At 44.9% G+C, this 22632-nt stretch overlaps 1 protein-coding gene across 3 annotated transcripts in view; it reads left to right on the top strand.

Moving 5' to 3' along the window:
- The window catches only part of MCTP1 (multiple C2 and transmembrane domain containing 1), a 2466151-nt gene that overhangs the window by 1642391 nt on the left and 801128 nt on the right, over positions 1-22632 (top strand). For all 3 annotated transcript variants that reach the window (XM_078675397.1, XM_078675396.1, XM_078675394.1), the window contains one exon: positions 15024-15117. In XM_078675397.1, coding sequence (XP_078531523.1) covers positions 15024-15117 — 94 coding nt within the window. The remainder of the gene's footprint in view (positions 1-15023; positions 15118-22632) is intronic.

Raw genomic sequence — 22632 nt, 5'->3', positions numbered from 1 at the left:
TGGCGCCGATGGCGGAGGTCGCCTGAGCGCTCGGCTACGCGATCGAGCCGTCATTATTCCTGCATAAAAGGCGACAGCCGATCCCTGACCCACAAGAGACCGTGTGGGAGGGGACACTCAGCTGGCGACAGGCAACAGAATCCCCCAGCGAGGCCTGCGGACGGAGAGAGGGGCCGAGCGAGCTCCGATGTCCCTGGACGGTGCCGCGACCAATATGGCGGCCGGGCGGCGCTGAGTCCTCATAGGCGGCCGGCAGATCCACGGAGCCTGAGCCTTGTGCCGGACCCCCCCAGACCGCTGGCGCGGGGCTCGACGGCTGCCCGGTCAACTGGGGGACGCTCGGTGACTCCCGCGCGGCGGATCCCATACACGCCCGGCGTGCGGTCCACACTGAGGGCTGTACGTCGGGCCCGAGCCCCGAGAAGGATGTGCCCGCGAACTGTTGGGAGCTTGCGAAGCTGACCCGGGCCCCGGAGAACCATTGGTGTGAGCGCCCCCCCCCCCCTGGAGAGAGGTTGGACGGAATGGCCCGACCTCCTGGGCTGCTCGCGCGGTGCGGATACCTGGAGATCCGGCTTGCGATCCCCCGGGGGGACGCCCAGAGTGCCGACCGTGGCAAGTATCGACCACTGTGGGGATTGAGCTCGGGGCCTGGCGCCTCCGCCTTATGAACAGTTAACGGTCGGGCCCCCCCCCCCCGGCAGCAGAACCTGGTGGAGTGTGCGAGATCTGGTGAGGCCCTACCGCCTGCTCCTGGAGCTTCAATTGTGGGCTGCGAGCGGGGCGGAGTGGCGGGGATGCGCGATCGGCGCCCAGTGCCTTATTAAGGCCCAGGAGGACGGCGGAGCGTGCTGGGGACCCAGCGCGAGGTGGGGCGGTGGCGACGGCCCCGAAAATATACTGTGGAACTGAGCTTAATGTCGCTGGGGGCGCTGGGAGAACCTCTCACCGGTGACCGAACCACGAGCAGCTGAAGTAGACCTTTGGCTGGACTGCTGGCGCCATTGCCCGGAGCGGAGGCGGCCTGAATGTGGGCTGTGGCGCGTTGAGATCCGCTGTTGAACCTGGTACAGACGCTGCTGCTGACTGGACCGCCGCCCCGGGTGGAGATACCCGCTAACTCGGCTTGCCACACGCTATAGCCTTCTGGTACCGGGAGCTTGAGAGACTTTGATTACTATTGCCCCAACCCAGCGCTCCTGCTCTACGGGGTGGATGAACAGATGGTGGGTCACTCGTAGCTGTTCTTTGGAGCTTGTGCAGTGTACGACCGGGGGGAATCCCTATCGGAGAGCAGAGGCCCGTTAGTCGAGGTGAGACTCGTTAAGATACGCCTGCCGTTGGGCGGATTGTCCCTTTGCTCGCTGTGGTCAACGTTGGGCGCCATGACAGAGATGGGGAAACCGAAAGGAGCCAAGAGCAGCACCCAATCTACATCGGATGGGGAGATGCCGGACAAAGGAGAACAACTGGACCCTGAGACGCCACGAGACCCGCACCTCCAGCACCAACTGGACAAGATTTTTACGGCGATAACAGATACACGAGCGGCACTCCAGCAAGACATAGCACAAGTTGCAACGGGTCTCGGACTGCTCAGGGCTGATCATGGCAAGTTTTCTGACAAAGTTAAGGAGGTTGAAAGTGCGGTTCGTACCCTGGAACCGGCGCAAAGTTCACTCTCGGCCACTATGACGGACGTGCTGACCCGAATAGACGCTCTGGAGAAGAGGGCAGAGGACGCTGAAGGGCGCAATCGCCGGAACAACATCCGAATAGTGGGGTTACCAGAGAAAATTGAAGGGGGAGATATGGCCTGCTATTTGGAAGAGTGGCTCCAGACGGTGGTGGCTCCAGAGGGACTATCCCCCTTTTACACGTTGGAACGGGCGCATAGGGTTCCGACTAGGCCGTTGCAGCAGGGCCGCCCCCCCCGCCCAGTGATTGCGCGGCTGCTACACTACCGGGACAGAGACCTGCTACTTCATAATGCCCGGTTGAACGACCCCTTTCAGCTGGAAAACAGTACGGTCAACATCTTCCCAGATTACACTTATGATACACAACGCAAAAGAGCCTCTTTCTTAGCGATTAAACGCGAACTGAGAAGCGAGAGTATACAATACTCCTTATTGTTTCCAGCCAGGCTCCGAATAATAGTGGATGATACTACCAAATTTTTTGATACACCAGACGAAGCGTGCAATTGGCTGGAACTGTACAGAGCCGGAATGGACGGCCCTGGCTCACTTTTTACAACAGTCCCTGAGGAACGACCACAGCGGCAGTCCAGACGGATGCACAATGGACGCAGAGGGCTTGGGCGCCCTTCAATACTGGAGACGGCGGCGGAGAGGCGAGGAGTCCTGGAGGTTGTGTCCAACATATCGGGGTCACAAGAGGCGCCCTTGACGGAGGGCACGGAGTCAGGCAGAGGTGACGACCGTTCGGACACGGAGTACTCCGAAACTGACAGTGTGCCCTTGCCCACGGTCACTCCGGAGACGGCTGAAGGACTGCTAGATGGACAATGAAGCCGGGCCGAAGACGGCTGTAATGCCAGAAACCGGTCCCCGGAAGCTTGTTTCCTTTCCAGTAAAGAATTGGCTTGGTAGTTTGGTCTGCCCTGTTCCCATGATGCACTGGGCCAGGGTCAGACTAATTTGCATGTAGCCAGGTTCTGAACTGGGATGGTGCAGTGAGCTAAAAAACGGTGATGGATCAAGCCCTGATCTTTTGACTGGGTAGGAGTGTTCTGCTTGATTCAGATACTCTGTCCATCACCACCCCCTTTTGAATCGCCTAAATCAGAGGGGGGGCTGGCTGTACCCGATTTTGAAGCGTATTACTTAGCAGCTCAATTACAGACATACACTCAGGAAATAGTGAGAGAGTTCCGAGGTCCAGAGGAAACACGGGGCCTGGGAATACCGAGACACGTGCTCTCCTACATAGCAATGCAGCAGAGATTGGTTCTTAAAGATCTCACACAAGAAGAACGTACACTTAGGCTATGCTGGAACCGTTCACAGCGTAGAGCGGGAGTGAACCACCCTTACGCCCCTGAAATCCCGCTGGGAATGCTCACACCATTACCGCATGGTGGAGACTGGTCGCAACTGCAGAACTGGGAGGAGGCGGGGATTCAAGTCCTGGGTGACCTCTACGAGGACGGGATGTTACTATCGTTTCCAGCGCTCTTAGACCGCTTTGACATACCTAGAGGTGACTTCCTACTGCATGCGGCGATCACGCGAGCGATACAAGCACACTGGAAGGGGGGGCTTGAAGAACCAAAGACAACAATGGCATGCCAATATACTATGATGGCAGCTGGGACGGTTAAAGCAGTCACATGCCTGTACACTAGAATGCTTAACGAGGGACTTCCTCCGCTGGAGGCGCTCAGAGGTAAATGGGAAGCGGACATAGGGAGGGAAATCCCTGAGACAACATGGGCTCAGCTGATGCGCCGGGCCTGGAAAAGTACGCGCAACGCGGTGTTCCAATTAGTCCACTTTTACATTCTGCACAGGGCGTACTTGACCCCGGGGAAGATACAAAAATACTTTGCTATGGATACCGCAGCTTGCCCTAGATGTTAGGCAATTGGAGCGGAGCTTGGCCACATGTTATGGACCTGCCCCAGACTGACCCTCTACTGGCAATCGGTGGGGGATACTCCTAATGAAGTGACATAGCGTGCGTTACAGTTTGACATGGCGGTTGGGGTACTCCATTGGTTCCCGCATACCCCCAAAAACAAAGTCTCTAGCAAATTTATAGATATGGGACTTATCCTAGCGAAACGTGAAATTACACAGCACTGGAAAGCACAAACGGGTCCAGTAGATGCTAAGTGGCGCAATGAATTTCTTAAATGGGCTAGGGGGGAGAGCACTTTGAGATTCCAACTAGCGCGGCGGCAGCAGAGCGATAGAGCTTTAGAGACCGCGCAGGCGTGGGAGGCCTTGGTGCAAGCTTTATGTCATTATGACACGCGAAGCGACTCAGAAGATCGATGCAATGACCGGACTGTTTCCCCGTACTACGACAGGTTCAATGCATTTTTCCCATCAGACGGCCCCAATGTTCCAAACCCACAATGACTATCCTAACAACGATACACCGATGGCGGGGACCGGGAGGGAGGGAGGGGGGGGGCTAAGCTTCAATTCCTATTCCTCTATACACTAAGGGCACAGCGGACTGGATGAGAAAGCCCTTCACGGGATAGTACCCTGCTGACCAGGATCGCTTCTGGCACCAATATCTAGCTTTAAGTGGGGGACTGAGTGAGAGGGGGGAGATAGTAGACACGGCAAAGTAGATTCTTTATTGATAGTTCCTGGGGATAGTTTAGCTTGTTGGTTGGGGTACTGGGAGAAAAAGAAAAGCAGATGTAGGATCTTTGTTGGCCGGATGTGGTTATGATAATATGAAGTGCGCATGTTGCCGCCCGTCCTCCGGGTTGTGGGCTAAATGGCTGTGTATGCCAAACTTCTTGATGTCATTGAATCCAAATGATGATTGTATAATTCTTGACCGGCGTCAATGTGTAATGACCATCTGCAATAAAAATATATTTTCAAAAAAAAAAAATGAAGCTTGCTATGGGTTTGTGGCCCCTTCTCACAAAGCTTTGCTGTGGGTTTATAGTCCCAAACTATTGAACAGATTTAAATCAAACAAAGTAAAGACAGTTCCTTGAGTAAAGTTCTACTTTCATGCGAAGTGTGAGGTGATTTCTGTAATAACGAGCAAAGGATCCTTTTGGTATTAAAACAGGAAAAGTCATTCTTGTGACACCTCCTACTTTTTGGGCCCACTTAATGGATCTGAATGAACCTTCTCAATGCTTTACTTGGTTTAGTATACATCTATACATTAGTGTTTGAGAAAAAAATTCCAGTCTGGGAATGAAGAAATTACATTTTAGAGGTATCTAATCCGTTAAAATGGAATCTTATTTTAAGCTGCAAATCCAATAAAAAAAACATTAAGGCACAGTATTGGACTAGGTAGATTTTGCTCCCATCGTCCACTGCAGATTCACAAATCCTGCAGCTGATTTGTGATTCCACCGCCCCCTGATTCTTTGGCTGTAACTTAAACATTTCTGTTAAAGCTGCCATTACCCAAACACAGTGCTCCTCTGGGTTGGACGCAGGGTCTGGGCTTGCTGCCACCGCACTGCATATTAAAACCAAACAACCACTGAAATTCAGACGTTACTGTTACGGGCACAATCCATAACTCGCACAGCAGCCATGTAAACAATAACTAACACACCAAAACCAATGCGTATGACTGCAAAATATGTATACCAATAAATAACACCAGCTAAAAGGGATTACAGTTAAACAATAAATGTAATTAAACAACAAGACATAATCAAACCAAAGAACAATTCAGAGTAGTCTCTGTCAAGGCCATAAAGGTAATGTGATGCCTAATCTTGTGTGTAAAATTATTTATTTGTAGTTTTATCTGTTAGGTTAAGGTGAGGTAAAGAGTATTGCCTGTTTAGGTGCTTTTATTGCAGAAAATGCCGTTAAAAAGAATATTTTACAGGGAACTGTAAAATATGGGAAGTATTTCAGAGTTCCTTGTGTAACCACTTGATATAGATTTAACATTGTCAGAACCAGTAGGATTATGTGGTAAAGTTATCCAAATTATATGTGAATATGGTGTTGGAGAGAGTCAGTCAAGAGCATACCACCATGCTTATCCTCTTAGACATATGTGTCTCTTATCCAGTAACTTAACAGGGTTGCAGGAGTGGTTGAGCTAATCACGTGTTTCCTTCTTAAAAAATTGGTTCATCATTCTCCCCATCGAGACAAACTATCACACTCTATACATTCACAGAACACCAACTTGACCGGCTTATTAATTGTGTAGAGCAATCCTCCTCTGGATTTTGTTATATCAAATGAATTAAAACAATTCAGAAATGTAGTTACTTTATGGAAACTCATGGCATTTCCCAAGTCAACCTGCTCTATACGAGTATATCATATACACACGTAGCATCATTATGTATTACTGATGCTGCACATTGAGCATGTATCCATTGACTGCACAGGTCGCTTCACGGCTGACATGTCCGACATAAGATGACTCATACAGCGCTGCCATAAAACATTTGGAAATGGATTTGAAAATGGTTATATTACTTGCCCTACGAGGAACAGGTGGGTGAATTAAGGTCAGAGCAGACAGGCTGATCCTAAACAGGTAGGAAGCTTCTGTCTGCAAGAGCAACACTCAATTGAACACACAGACACTCTCTGAATAAATGTTTTTAACTCTTTATATGTATTTTTTTGCAGATTTATATAGCGCAAACTCGACCCAAAGGTATTAGAGCGCTTTACATGAGCACCAGTTACGTTAAACAAAGACACATTCATGTTTTGGTAGGCGCTGGGAGATTACGTGATTTGTCCAGAATCAAAGGATGCTGAGCCGAGGCTCGAACCAGGTTCCCCAGCTCCAAAGTTGGCAGCTCTGACTGTAAGGCTTCATCATAGAAGTCATAGAATAATGTTATAGAGACTGTATTAGCATGCTACTGCACCGGTCCTACGATTAGTACACAATAGGTGAGCATACAAAGATGTGAGAACAATAGCTACCATTATCGTTCACACCTCGTTTCCACGGTTGGTGGTGTGCAGCCGCGGCCCGTGGAGGGAGTTGCGGTGGGGCAGGCAGGCAGGTGGGGCGGGGGAGGGGCAGGGTGGAGGGATCACCCCCCCACCTTGCCCCTCCCCCGCCCCACCTGCCTGCCCCACTGCAAATCCCTCCACGGGCCACGGCTGGTGGTGTGTGAGTGGTGGGTAAGAATAATTGGGCCATCAGCACAACGAGTAAAAATTCTCTTAGATGTAAAATGTAGTTATAAAGGAGTACTGATGACTATGTGCTCTGTGTGGTTTCTTACTAAGTATTATGCTCTGACTGAAAACTTTACAGGGAAATCATCTATGCTAGCTTGCAGGTTTTGCATTTACATTTCCCTTTCACCTACATAGAACACAGTATTGACTAGGAGATTAGAAACTAGCAAGTAGAGCACAGGTCTGTGTGGTCCTGAAGAATGCCCGCGAACAATAGGCACACGTATAAGGGGTAGAAACATGTTGACCTTTACTCAACTACGAGGCAGGCACTTAATAAAATCTGTTGTCACTGACTTTTTAAATCTTCTATTTATGGGACATAGAATAAAGGATTTTTGTGCGTCTGATCCAACTTTGACTTTAACAATCAGCGACTTTGCCAGGTGACTAAATGAAACACCTTAAAATGGTAGTTCCCAGAATGAATTAAACTCACACACACACAACTCAAAAGAGCTTATGGTGAGCCTTCCTGCAAGGGGCTTAGTTGAAGGCAAGCAGCAAACCCAATGATGAAGCATGCCACCTTGTGTGGGTGAGGGATCAGGGTCCTTTTTTTATATTTATTCAGAGGATAAGATCAATGAAAGCAAGCCCGTCTACTGTTGCCCAGTAAATTCTGGGATATCCTAAATTGGCACAGTCTTATCTACAGAAAACGGTGATGATGGCACTCATCTTCTCGAAGATAGATTATTATAATGTCTTATATCTAGGCACCTCTAAAGATCTGATAAAAAAGCTCCAGTCTCTGCAAAATGCAGCAGCAAGAACATTATTGAAGGTCCCCAAATTTGGACCAATCTCTCATTTAATGCATGGCCTCCACTGGCTGCCAGTGGAAAAGAGGATTTTATTTAAGGCCCTTTGCATTATCCACAAGGCCCTTCACAGAGCCGGTCAGACCTTTTTTCAGGATCGGTTCTCCTCGTATATTCCTTGTAGGAACCTTAGATCGAGATTGGAGCACGTGATCACTGTCCCAAGAATAAGCAAAGCAAAGTGGGGTGGAAGAATGCTCTTGTACTGAGGAGGGAAACTATGGAACTCCTTGCCTTTTGCCTTACGTTCGCAACCTGTCTTGCAGCTATTCAGAAAACAGTTGAAGACCTGGTTATTTTTCTCAGTAGGGCATTAGCTATGCCAGCGGTAAATCCTCAGGGGGTAGGTCTCCCGGTTCTGATCCGTATAGAGCTAAGACACCTTCAGGTATTGCACACTCTATAAAATTATTTCATTCATTATTAGGTATCTAGGTAACGCTAGGGAGGATGTACAGAGACACTTGTAAAACTGCTCCAGTCACTATTGAGGCAGGATACGTCGTCGGAATCCGCGGGGGGGCCCAAGAGGGGATAAATCAAGGATTTGGCCCAGTTAATCGTGTAACCGGAGTAGCTAGCAAACAATTTGAAGAGACGAAGTGCCTGCGCTATTGAGTGGTAGGGTCCGGTCATGTAGAGGACAATATCATCTGCGTATAGGGATATAAGCTCCTCCCATTTATCAGTGAGTGCCAAGCCCCAGAAAGATCTGTTCCTTCGAATCCAGTGGGACAGCGGTTCCAGGGCAGGGGGGAAGAGGAGAGGGGACAGGGGGCATCCCTGCCTGGTGCCTCTGCGCAGGGGAAATGCCCGAGACATCGCTCCATTAACTCTCACCCTCGCCACCGGTTGTTCATACAACAGGCGCACCCAACTACAAAAAACGGTCCAAAGCCCAGTCGCTGAAGAACCATAAACAGGTACGGCCTCTTGGGCCCCTCCCGTGGATTCCGACGAGGTATCCTGTCTCAATAGTGACTGAGGGATTCAAATATCTGGGGGTATACGTCACCAGGGACAAAGCGGAGTTCTTCACCAAAAATCTTAAGCCCCACCTGGCGTGACTAGCATCGGATGTTACCCACTGGAGATCCTTGCCTCTATCCCTGATGGGGCGTTGAACTCTTTAAGATGTTGACATTGCCGTGACTCCTATACATACTACAAAATACGCCATACCCGGTCCCCAGTGGGGTGTTCAGGTGCATATCCTAAGCTTTGCTGACACTGCTCTGGGAGGGTGGGAACCCGAGGATAGCGCTGCGAAAGCTCACAAGAGGGGTGTACGACGGGGGGCTGGCCCTCCCGGATGTCCAATTGTACTATTGGGCTTCCCAGCTGCAGGTGGTTAATGACTGGGTGTACGCGGTGGGGTCGGGACCGGCTTACAGGGTGGATAGATATGTCATGCCGGGGGGCAATTGTGAGCCTCTTCTGTACTCGCGTAAGCAATGCAGGGATCTACCTTTGCACACGGGGTGTTGCTTCAGTGCTGGAGGGAGGCTAATAATTTCTGGGGTGCGCAGGCACCCTATCGGGTAGAACCCCGTTCTGGCTCGGAGACCAGCTAATGGAGGTGACAAGACTAACAGGCTTCAAGGGATTGAAATCAATCGGGATTGACTACTTAGGCGATGTATGGAAGGGGAGTACCTCTAGATCCTTTGACTATCTAAAAAAAAGAGTACCAACTACATGACTCCCAACACTATCACTATTTGCGCTTTACACATGCCCTGCACTCTCACATACACACAGACACTTCGATCCCGGAATATTCTCCTATGGAAGACAGGCTCCTACTCGACCCCATTCTAGGAAAACCCACGTCAACTATCTACCCCAAGATCATAAATAATATGCCTGACCCTCTAGTGTCACTGCGGGAGAGATGGGAGGGGGATAACGGAGGCCTGGAGGACGAGGAAGCCCCCGCGAAATTGCAATCCGGACTAAGTTCCGTCTCGTGCAATTAAAAATCTTGCATCGGGTGTATTACCCGCAAACTCACCTGTTCTCATGGGGCAGGAGCCTGCCCTCCCTGTGTGTGAAGGGATGTCAGGGGGAGGGTACATTTTTCCATATTCTTTGGAAATGCCCGAACATAGTGCCCTTCTGGACCAAAGTAGCACACACGATGGCAACAGTGGTGGGATCGCAGGTTCCGGTGGAACCCAGGTGGCTATTACTTATGATTGAAGGAGCCACAGACTGGTCCAGTCCAGGTATAACGAGCTCTGGTTAGCTATAGCACCCAGGGTGGCAAAACATAATATAGCCAGTTGCTGGGGGGCGCAGGCACCCCCACAATGGGACCAATGGGTACGAGACTTGGATTGGTGTCAGAGGGCGGAGGAAACGATCTACAAGTCCAGGGGATGTGTTAAGAAATGGAGGAAGGTGTGGGGGACTAGGCGGAAGTATCGAGCCATGCGGGGTGGGGCTGGGCAGGGGGAATAAGTGTAACTGGTCCATTATACTGCCAAGTTTGCCTTCGAATGTACAATGCAATGTTGTTCTCTTACATGCCAATTGAACACTGCCGTGTATTGTATGAGACCTTGAGCAAGTTAATAAAAAGATTTCCCGCCCCCAACAAATAGGTGTCATTTAAATAAATATTTGTGTAATTACTCATACAGACAGAGAAATCTTGCTTTCTTACTGTGCAAGTCGAATAAAGTTGAAACCTGCCTTCAAAAGTTTCTCTTAAGTACTTGTGAAGTGGTAACAAGCTGTGCGCCTTTGTTTCTTTCATTCTTTGGCATCTGCGTGTTAGACTTCAAATGGCTCCCATTCAGGATGATAGGTGAATAAAAGGAGGGCTGATGGTTGTTTAAATCAAACCTTTTTTCTGGGCCAGCTGAAATAAAAAATGGGGTTTTATTAACAACCAAATAACTGATGGAAATAGTGGCGGGACTTTAGTAAACAACTTTTTAAACTTCAAGGATGAGCCCCTTTTTGGGAATTTCCTTGATGAAGTTGAGCCCCCGCTAGCCAAAACCCTATTCATGAAGCTAAGATATGGTAACCGTATGACCAACTCAACCCTGGCACGCTGGCCTAGAAGGGGTAATGTTGATGATACAACGGCCAGCGAAACCTGTACTATGTGCGAGGGCAATCTCAAGGAGGATGACCAGCATATCCTTCTCTTCTGCCCAGCCTATGCGATGGCCAGAAGAAAGTGGATTAAACCTTTATGTAATCTTTTGGGAATAAGGTCATGTAAGACGGCACTAAGAATGATCAAATCTGACACAACCCGAACAATAGTATTTAGTGTCAGTAGATTCTTGCTTTCCATCCACTTTGTGCGCAGGAAAAAAGGCCTAAAGCTATAAGGTCAATGTTGTATACCACTTGCCCATTTGGTTTTATTTGTTCAGTGGTTTGTTAGTATGTATTTTTATGGTTCACTTTCCAGCTCCTTGTCCAAACGTATCTCTAGCCAGGTATGCCACCACGTTTTTATTTCTGTCTCTTTTAAACTGTTTTGATTTTATCAGCAACAATTGTTAGTTGTTCCAAAAATGGTTTTTGATATGCATTTTGTAAATGAAATGTACTTGCTATGCAAATCTTTTATGGCCATGTAGGGCCGAAATAAAGATCAAATTGAATTGAAATAAAAAATCAGAAGCTACCTCACCGCCTGCACATTGCTGCTCCAGACGGAATGCAGAAAATGTGCAGGCGCAGCTAAATGTGCCAAAGTGTTGGGAAAATGACACCAGGAAATGTTTTCATTGTTTGGCCAGATCCCAGATCGGGCCAAAAATAGCTGGCAGAACTGGGATCTGGCATGATCCCCCTACTTTCCAACACTGGTTTGCATGTACCTAGAATTAGCAGTTTGGACTCAGCTTCTTCTTTGAGGTTAGGCCTAGTCTGATTTGCATATGATCAGTTTCCTTAGGTAAAGACACAGACAAGTAAAAAGACAATGAATAAGAATGATGCTCAGAAGACTTTCCGGTTGTTAACATCTTTTTTTTTGTTTAAGAAATTTTTATTAAATTTTAGCAAAAATAAAAACAATGCCATACAATAATGAAAGCGATTATAAGAATTGAAAACAGAAGGCACTAAAGTTAACATCTTTTGACTGAAGAATTTCTATTCATCACTTTTTCTCTTAATGAGTCTCCTAAAAGTGGATTGCCAATAGAGACTGAAGCTATCCATCCTCGATGAGCCTCAAAATGGGTGAAGTGGCTATAAGGCAGCTTGGGCTATCATGAAGAAGGGACATGGCTTAATAGTTTGGCAGGACTCCTCCATTTGTGTTTGGGAGCGTGCAGGAAGTGGTCACCATTTCTCACCTGATAGATCTTTCTGGTTGACCGAGAGGCAAAAGGGAGTCGAGATTTAAATAAACAATTTAAAGTTTGTGTAACCCATATGGCCAAACAATAAAGACTAAGATCAGTAACTAAAGTTAAGTAGCTTTATTACAAGTTAATAATCAATCCAACATAGGTGCAAATCAAAATCACATTATAAAGATACAAAATCATAACCACTAGCTGAAACGCCGGAATAAGTTCAGTCCCAGTAGCATAAGGCATACGAGGAATACAGTTACAGCAACACAGATACCAGGAATTCTCAATCCTTGAAGAAACTTCAATCTTCCTTCCTAAACATGAACAAATTTAAGGGTTGTCTAATCAGGCTCTAAGTCTAGAATGAGGATGGTTCAGAAAAAAAGGTTTCATGGAGATTTAAAAACGCTGGATTGTGTCAGCATAATAAAAACTTCAGTAGAAGTCTTGTAACACATGGAAATAGGCGTTAGCTTAAAGTTACACTCATGCAAGAGTAAATGATGCAGAGAGGTCTGTACCCCTCAAAGTCCAAAGGGATCGGCTCAAAATCCAAAAAGAGTCTGCTCTGCTCCTGTGTGAACACCAAATAAACCCATCAAGTTTCTCAAGCCATCATCCTATTTGATGCCACCTACATACCACTGTTTCTGCTCTTCCCATCGTTGATATCGGCAACATCACTTAGATTTCCTATTCCAAAAGCATGGAAGGTTGTTGTAACTTTGGGCGCCCTTGCAATGAATAGAAGGCTTCTTCTGCTCATTAAATCATCCCACCCATGCCAAGATTTTGCTTCTCAGGCCTCACTATCTCTAATACACAATACTATTTTCTCTAGCTATGAAATCATGAGACCACACCTGCAAAGAAAAGAACAAACAAAATAAGGAAAAATGCATCTCATGTTAATAAATAAAGGCCTAGTCAAGCTAACTTAGCCATTTTCAATGTGCAATTCGAATACAGGACTATAGATGTGCGTATAACTTCAAAATATCTGCAAAATCAATAGTGCATTCACTGTTACATATGCAATATGCTTCAAATAAATGCATTAAGATTTGAGATATAAATATAAGTGAGTACTACACTTTTTCATGATTAAACTAAACATTAATGTGCACACGTTCTTGAGTCTCTAGTTGTGTTCAGTGAACACACTTCAGGAGTACATTTGAATGCATCACTCCACCTTAATAAAGTTAGGCACACAGAGTACATGGTGAGGTATATGCAAAAACAACGTTTCTGTGATGTGTAAGTGTGGAGCACAAATTACGTGGCTCTAGATCAAAACCAATTTGACTGTAGTTGGTTGGAGTTTGGAACAATTTTTTAATGGTAATATGAGTAAATAATCACAGAATGAAATGTTACTCTGCGGGCCTCTCAGTGGCAACAAATGAATTGCTGAAGACTTTGTATCCATCACATTTTTATATTTTGATTAAGAGGGAAAAAAAGACGACAGTTCTCTCACTTCCTCAACTAATTTAGTATTCTGCTACGTGAACAACAGAGTGGGCAGTGGCTGGCAAAGGAATAAGTTTGTTCACAAACTGCGCCAGGACTTTCTATAAAATGTGCTAAAGTTAAGAGTGCAGCACACGTCTGGGGCTGCCATTGTTCAGTCGGATTCATCAACAAGTCACGTTAGAAAGCTGGTACCAGAGGAGGGCAAAGAGGTGCCCAAAGAGTGCTTCAGGTGTCTTCTGGAAATATTAGCCCGTCATTTTCCGTGAACTCAGTGGCAGCCAGCATGTCTTGCTGGGGTAGGGAGGGGCACATGGGGGGTACAGGGTTGCGCAATGTAAGACAATTAAAAATATATATATATACACTCACCTGGCCGCCGGGTCCAGCGTCTCTGCTCCTGCTCTCCTCGTGGGACTCGAGGGACAGGAAGCCAGGAAGAACAGCCTAACCAATCACAACGCTGCATTGCAGAGTTGTGATTGATTTTGATTATTCTGGTTGGACAGTCAACCAAGGATTGGGGGCCTGGGCATGTTCTCCATGCAGGCTGTTATGCAACCTGCATGGAGAACAGGGAAAGTGTGCTTGACTGTTTTGGGTGGCCCGAGAGCGCCGACCAAACAGTCATTGCGCAGTCATGACACATTGCCTCGCCCGCCCGCAAAGGAAACATTAAATGATAATAACTCACAGCTCAAAAGCTGCGAATCGATGCTCCTTCACCATAGCGGAGGAGCCGCCACCGTGAACTCCCTTCCCTCGAGTAGGCCACAACCCCTTCGAACGAGCTGCATTACGGTTCCAGCTCCCATATATATAATAAACAAGCCTTATATACCACCGTCATCTAAATGTTAGCAAGGCTATCGGTAACACCCAGGAGCCTTACTTCAAAACTATAAACAGACGTTTAAGTGTGCCTTTCCTGCATTGTGTTGTGTGATCATGGTTCCCAGGAAGAAAATTTGATAAAAACAGATTAGAAGTTAATCCGGGTGATAAATATCGACCGTACAATAAGGCTCAGGCAAAAACATTTAGCTCAGTGTTTCTTAGGCGTAGCTTGCAAGGTCGTATGGTTGAAAACTGTAAAATCTCCTCTGGGAGCGATCAGGTGAATACAGAGTGTCAACATTCTCTTATTAATAAAAAAGCGGCCAGCACTTTATACCTTTATGCCTGTCTGTTGCTAATTTGATCGCGGAGGAGTTTTTTCCCTTGCAGAGCAGCATACTTAAAATTACGAGCGACAAACGCGTCTTCAGAAGAATAGCAATGTTGGCTTGACTGGCACACAGTTTAATTGGAATAGTCACTTTCAAGGCACCTTGCATTGGATGTGCTGAATTAAGTTTTCCACACTCTGCATATGCATTTCTATATATGTCAGGTGATGTTGGGCGGCATCACGCCAAGCGATGGAAGACATGATTGTGAATGGATCCACTCACTGTTCGCTCTGCTTTCTTTCGTTCCAGAGCCTTCTTCGGTCATTTCATAATCTGAAGGATATGGGCTGCCTGCAGCTGAAGATCATCCGGGCCGAGGGACTCATGGCTGCTGACGTCACAGGCAAGGCACACGGCGGCCGTGCAGGCCCAAAAGAGACTGTTATTGTGTTGCGTCTGGAAGAAAGATGTATAGTATCGCCCATAAACTACTATCCAGATACGAGCATGGTGCATGTTGTTACGCGCGTGTTTGAGTGTGTGTGTGCATAAACTGACACATAATTTGTGTGTTTGTGTTTGTATTTGTGCGTCCCTACTGTTTGACACCTCAGTTGCATTATTCTGAGTTTGTGAATTAGGATGCTGCCGGGAAGTATTTTTTATTTTCAGTTAATTACATATAAGAATTCGGAACGCGGATATGCAGTAAAGTTATCTGGCATAGTAGTTGTTTTCTTTTAAGTGCATCTTTCCCCACATCTATGTTACAGCAATGCTGTTAAATTTAATGAAAACCAATAACGCATTTTCCTATTTAGGTTATATAAAATCTGGAATGATCAGCCACACAAATGGCATGCATTATAAATTCTTCAAAAAGTCATCCTTAACAATCTGCCTGTGTTTGGCCTCATTTAGTTTCGAGGGAACTGAAAATTCTCAAAATCCTGAAGCACTATCTAAATACGCACTACTGCATGTTCTCCACAAAATTGATATTGGTGTGGAGCCAATTCAGCTGGTGGATTCTACACCATATTTTTGATTTTCCTCAAGAAACTGGCGAATTTTCACTTGCCTTCAAGTGAGTCGCCGATTGTCAGTGATGTCTCTGTAAATGCTTTCAAGGAGATGTACACCAGGAGGCACTAATAAAACTCGTGGGGGCATCTATATCATGCAATGGTGAGGAGTTGTGTGTTTGGGCATGTATATACATATATCAGGAGCATTTCATCCATCTGATGTCTATGGATATATGTAAATGAGGACATTTGCAACGTTTTTGTTTACTAATACTTCAGCTGGGATGACGTACACATCATTACGGAGAAGGACAGCAGACAAAAGGTTAATGGCGGGCGTCAATCTAGTAGTTCCTTTGCTTACTCCAATCAGTTCTTTCTCAAGGGCAATGTTTACCAGCAAAGGTGTTCAAGCTCAACAGTGACACAGATATTCAAAGCCCATGCTGAAGAGTTTTCTATTTATTAACAACTGTGAGAAAGGGCAAATGGGGAGAAGGCGGAGGAATGGCAAATAAAGAGTTCTAATGAAATAGGGATTTCAGAAGCTCATATTTAAATATTTTAAGCATCAGATACACACTGAGTTTCATTCCTGTTGCAAGCAGTGCCTAGTAGGTGTGAAAGATGGACCTGGAAAGGGTTAATATTTGTGTACATACTTTACACATATACTTAGCGTGCTTCCACATCCAACAAGTGCAGCATGATGTAGCAGTAGCATATGAAGAAAGACGTGAGTTTTGGGGAGGCCTCTGAGGTTTCTGACATGGAAGCTAATTAGTGTGAATCTAGAAGGGGCAACAGACATGTACAGAGCGGATTAAGAGGCCAATTCTTTGTAAGAGAGGTGTGGGGCAGCAGCCAGAGCAGCTGACTTCTGAATGCAGGGTTCACGGTTCGATCGCCGGTGGCAGCTCAGCTTACCATCATGTGACTCAAGGCAATAGTTCACTTAATCTCCCTGACGGCCCCAGCACCTTGAAACCTTAAGGGGTGATATGTTTGTGCTTTACAAATATGTATTATTAATATTATTATACTTAACGGTGTTAGCGGCCAAAATTTGGGAGGGGAATTTGATGACCAGTGCGGACCCAAAGCACTTACAACAAAAGCCTCCTATTTTTGGCGTTCCTCCATCTTCAGGCCAACAGATCTTGGCCGCCATAGCAGAATGGAGCAGTAATACATTGCATTGCAAACATTATCATCAACTTTCTTTGACAATGTTCAGTCAATGACAAGAGGTTTGGAATAGTTTTAAAGGTTTATTTCTCATTAAGACATTAGTATTGTTTTTGTCATTTTTATTCAGGTTAGTCAATTTATTGAAATATCAAGAAAATGTTTCATTAGCATCAGTATAATATAGCCAGTGTGTCCGTTAAGGAAATTGTTCTATTCTAGTCTGAGTCCTAACCTAAATAAGAACCCACTAAGAGTTCTCTTGGAAAAGAGCTAGATTCTGGAGCATCTAGTTAGTCAATGAATGAACTACCCAAAATAAGCAGTTCAGGAAAAAGTAATGCATAAAGCATCATGGGTAAGGTGGCATGGTAAAAGGAAGAATAGCATAGCCTCTCTAACTAGGAATAAGTATATATGAAAAATAAAACATTTGCAACATTCATCATGATTCGTCCAATGGAAATGGGTCTTTCGTTGGTCTGTCGTCTTTCCTCCCATTTCTCACGGTAAACATTCATGCCGGTGAGCAGTTAACTAAAGTTTCTAATATGTCTTGCATCAGATATATGAGGGAAGGTTCTTATGTGACCCCTTGCAAGCCTATTCTGTTAGCTGTTGTCATTATCCTATTGTGTGGACAGAGGGCTAGTCTAAAGCAATTAAACATTTCTATCAGAAAGTCTTAATGAGACCATGCAAACAAATAACTTCAAAGAGTTTGACACTGCTTATACTCTATTCATTATAAAATATAGCAGAATACATTGTTTAGTGAAATGAGGAATATCATATGGTGTGAGAAAGTTAAAGAAATACATTTCTCCAAGAGCAGCATATTTTGAAGTGATGAACAATTGTACAGCTTGAGGATTAGATCAGCAGTTTCATGTTTTATTTTAATGTCAAGCAGAAGTTGACAAATATTTTTCAAGCCTAGTCATATAAGCACATTAGGTATAGGAGCCTGCTATTTATTTAAGCTGCACGTTTATTTTTATGCATTCAAAAAAGTATCTTATCCAATGGTTAAAGCTACATGATTTATTTATCACATTTTAAAGAATCATTTATATACTTTCGCATTCTTTTCTACAGATATGATAAAGTTACATGCATTTTCTAATGTCAGGCACAATTTCTTCATCGTTAACCAAGGCAGATTTTATGAGAAATTTAGACTTTAACAGTCCCTCCCTTCTGCTGATTTTAAAATCATCACTCAATGAAGTTTCACATGCAAATTTGTTTCAGAATGCACTTTCGTCGTCAAGTGAGTCCTGTTACTTTCTTTTTATCCCCCTAAAGTTTAGAGATTTCACAAAGTCATCGTTCATAATACCATGCATTCCCATATCCATTTCAGATAATTTATTCTGGAGATTTTCTTGTCATTTTTGTAAGAAATATCTACAACTCAGTAATAGACAATAACAAAATATTAGATAAAGTCCCACTATTACTATCGGCATCAATATAGCTTTCAATATACCTTTCACCTCTGTTGAAAACCAATTCCCAATAATACTCAATCCTTTCCCAAACTTTTCGTACAGACTTGGGGCCCGATTACAATGCGGTAAGAATGGCGTCGGTCGGAGTCATTCTTACCACATCGTAATCACCTGTTTGAAATAATTTCTGACCGGAGTTCCAAATGACTTACAACGGGCTCAGAAACCCATCTTCCATTCGGAAGGCCTTCAGCAATACCTCGGTCGGCTCTTTCAAGCCGAGGGATTACGATAGCAGTTTCATACTGCCCTTCTGTGCCAGCCTTTCCGACCCAGAAAGGCATTGAGACACTGTCTTTAAGGGCCCCCAGCTGGGTCCCCATGGTTGCAAGGCCGCCAATGGCAGCCCTTTTGAACCCTGCACCCGGTGGCAGCACCTTGAGTTGCCTGCGAACAGACTCAGGACCATCCGACATCGCAATTGGGCCCTTGGTGTTTCCAATTCATGTAATTCAGGTTCTAAACCTGAAATGTTCTTTATATAACTTTCTATTTCTTTATTTCCGTCAGGCATGTATGAACAGCAGTCAGTTAACTTAAATATTCGACAGACTCCTCCCTTCTCTGCATGTGGTATGTCTAAAGCAAGACGGTCCTGCAAAACCATAGACCTTATAGCAACTAATTCTGTGTGAATCACAAGCAAAGCTCCTGATGTGCTGGTCGCCATTTTGTCAACTACTGTGGCTAATTTCCTAATCTTCTCATCATTTACAATGACACCTACAGGTCGAATTATTGCTCCAAATATATCTCCTATTAATATAGTTCCAGTTTCAATATTACTTTTCTGTCTATGTGCTGGTGTTTAAGTTAGTGTATCAAAGCTTGTAACATGATGCATCTTCAGAATTAATATGCCTAAATAGCATGTTCCTTCCCAATCAGCTGGCAATAGCAAATAAGCGTTTCCAGTACACCCTTGGAATTGCATTTTCGTCTCCCTGTAATATCTACCAAGATCCCCCTGTCAATTCCCCCCTACCAATTCGAATGTGTATTCCCAACTACTAATCCCTCCATGTCTCGTCCTTTTCGGTTTTCTCTTTTTGTGAATGCACATTTTCCCCTTGTGTTGAATGTCTAGTTTGAGTTAAGGGGAACCATCTTCTTTCTAAATTTGTTTTCTTCTTTCTTCCATGCATTCTCTAGAACATCACCCTTTATGTATGAAACTTTTATGATCTTCATGTACCTTTTTTCTAAAACCAATTATTTATGCCTTTTCTACTTGTCGCATTAGGCATGATGCAATGTTTTTATAAGTCTTTACACATCTATAGGTGTATGTGGAAAGAAATAAATCTAAGCTGTGTCCATCTCTTTTGCTTGCCGGTGTAAATGTATTCTTTCTATCAAGGGCACCCTAGAAAGTACTAAATCATGATTAGAATATAAATACATTCAAAATGTCCTCATCTATAAACAAATGATTGTAAAATACTACAGGAAACCGCATAAGACAAAGGTATGTGATAGTACGTAACCTCTTCAGAAACAGAAGTGTGTACATTAGGGCAAACATAGTAGCCCTTTGCATCCGTAGCATTAGTGTATTCTTGGAATAACCTAGATTACAAGTTAGTTGAATATTATTTTTTTTATAGCTTACAAAGGCATAACTAAAAGAATTTCCTCTAAGGTCAGATGTGTGTATTAGTAAGGTTCTTTGCCTTATGCTCTGTCTCTGGTGTTAAAGAAAACCCTATTGGTACTATAATGATCATTATTACTGTTTTTACAAAAGGTGATACCGTGATACTCTTACACTTATTTCTAATGCAACACATTTCTCTATAAGTCAAAGAAAGCTCAGTTCCGTGGTTTTAGTAAATAGCTTCTTTGATACAGTATGGGCCTTTTTACGAGGTCGGTTGGACTTGCATCCGACCGACACCGTTTCGGGGAAGAAACCGCCAGACCATAGGTCAGTGGTTCTGACAACTCCATTAGGATGCGACCGCACATGGTGCAGTCGCAAACTTCCATTTTTTCAATGGGAGCTTTTGCGATGGGCTTAAAACCTCCTGCAGCACAAGCTCCCATTAAAAAATGGAAATTTGTAAGCATCCCTGCACTGTGTGGCAGACACCTCATGGTGCCTTCGTTATGGTGCAGGAATGTTTCTGGGGGTACCGTAGGTGCCCCCAGGCCCAAATGAGGAGGCCACGTAGAAACAAGGGCCAGCCATGGGCCTCCAAAGATACTTTCCGTCTTCAGTTTCACGTTGGAAAGCCCAACACGAAATTGCTGTGGGAAAGTGCCCACATAATCCAGACGGTGGAAACGCCATCTTTATGGGATTATGGTGCATTTCTGACTGTCTGACAGGCTCCTTGAGCCCGTCGGGACCGCCTCGGAATTCCCCCCACCTCACCCAAATGAGGTGGTTGGAGTTTAAATATGCCATGTCGGTCGGAGGCTGTAATAAGGCATTTAGTGGGTATTTTTCTGGTTTTTTTGCAGTTCAGATTTCTAAATAGACATTCCTTAAACCTAGTTCCTGTTCTTCTAAAATGTTATCCCTAACTCTTCTCTTCTCTATCTTTTCATTCGCCTACGTTAATCTTCTGTACAACAAATAACTAAAATAATAAACCTATCATTTTTCGTACAGCGTTTTATTCTTTATGACTTTCCAACGTAATTTTGCTTCAAAAATGTTCCTTTGTGATATCATTTGGCTGTCAGATTGGCTCTTATAGTCCAGGGTTCACGTTACAAGTCTTCTAGTGTAACGTTCAGAGCAGTGTTCACATAATAGGACCATTCAGGTGCAGAGTATGGTGCTCTTTTGGATCTCTGCATTACTTTTTGATTTGGATCTGACATATTTTCATTGTCTGTTTCATCTTCAAGTATGAGCTCTGGAATCCTAGCTATTGAAATACTCATTCTTGCGATCTTTTTTTCACAACTATTTGGCCCTTTTGCTTGTTTATTTGCTCTCCTTACTCTGGTACATGCTCCTTCAACTGGGTCATTTTTATCTCCTCACACCACTCCTTTAGTACTTTCAACTTGGGCTTCGATTTCTGCTTCAGTTTCGTTAGAGAACTCGATGCCACTTTGTATCACTTCAGGCACTTGCACTTGTCTTCCGGTTTGCTGGTTGTCACCCATTTCCTCTTCTTGTGGCTGGCCTGGCACTGGTGCTGCTAGTTTGGGTGGTCCCTCTTCTGGCAGTGCAACCATCAAAGCTCTTGTTTTAGGATCACAGACCAAAAGCCCTTCTTATGGATTGCTCACTCTTTTGGTGTGTGAGTCATGAATCCGCTTTGCAACTCCAGCACAAAACTAACAGCCTTGTTCATAGTCTAGATCTCTTGGAAGGGGCCTTTCTCTCTGAGTTCAAGGCAAGTCTTCCGGATGTGCTTCTTGATGTTGACCCAATCTCCGGAACTGAGGTTGTGGCACATTTCCTGGTGGTAGTCTTGTGTGGCCACTGATACCTGATGAAAGACAAAATGAACCATGTCAGCCAAATCTATGCAGTAATCCAAGATTATGTCATTTGTAATATTCACAAGGGCATTTGCAGGTAGAGTTGGTAATCTCATTGCCCTGCCCATCAGGATCTCATGAGGTGATTTTCCTGTCTAGGGTAGTTCGAAGGCTCATTAACACCAAAGGTAAAGCATCTGGCCACTTTAGGGAGGTCAAAGCACACTCGTTTGCCAACTTGGACTTGATGGTACCATTCATTTGTTCCACAATACCTGATGCTTCTGGTCTGTAACTACAATGCAATCTTTGTTCAATCTGTAAAGCTGTACACATCATCTGCATCACTTCACTGTTGAAGTGTGTTCCTCTATCTGACACAAGAGAAACCAGCATGCTGTACCTTTGGATACGTTTTCATGATAACAACTTGGCTATAGTCAGACTGTCATTTTTTCTCGTCGGGTAGGCTTCCACCCATCTTGAGAAAATACAATCAATCACCAGGATATTTCTTAACCCCTTGTATACAGGCATCTCAATAAAATTCATCTGCATCATGTTGAAAGGACCACCTGATCTCCCTATGTATGTATAAGGGACTCGTTCTTTTCCCTGCATTCAGTTGCTGACATATCACACACCGGTGGCAGATCTCATCTGCAAACATCTTGAACCTGGGGCTGTACCAACTCTGTCTGAATAGTCTCACCATGGCACCTCTCGCCAAATGTGTGTACTATG

The sequence above is a fragment of the Lissotriton helveticus genome, chromosome 2_1 (assembly GCF_964261635.1).
Source record: "Lissotriton helveticus chromosome 2_1, aLisHel1.1, whole genome shotgun sequence".
Lineage (NCBI taxonomy): Eukaryota > Metazoa > Chordata > Amphibia > Caudata > Salamandridae > Lissotriton > Lissotriton helveticus.
The sequence above is the reverse complement of the archived record's forward strand: the minus strand, read 5'-3'. Positions and strand labels throughout refer to the sequence as shown.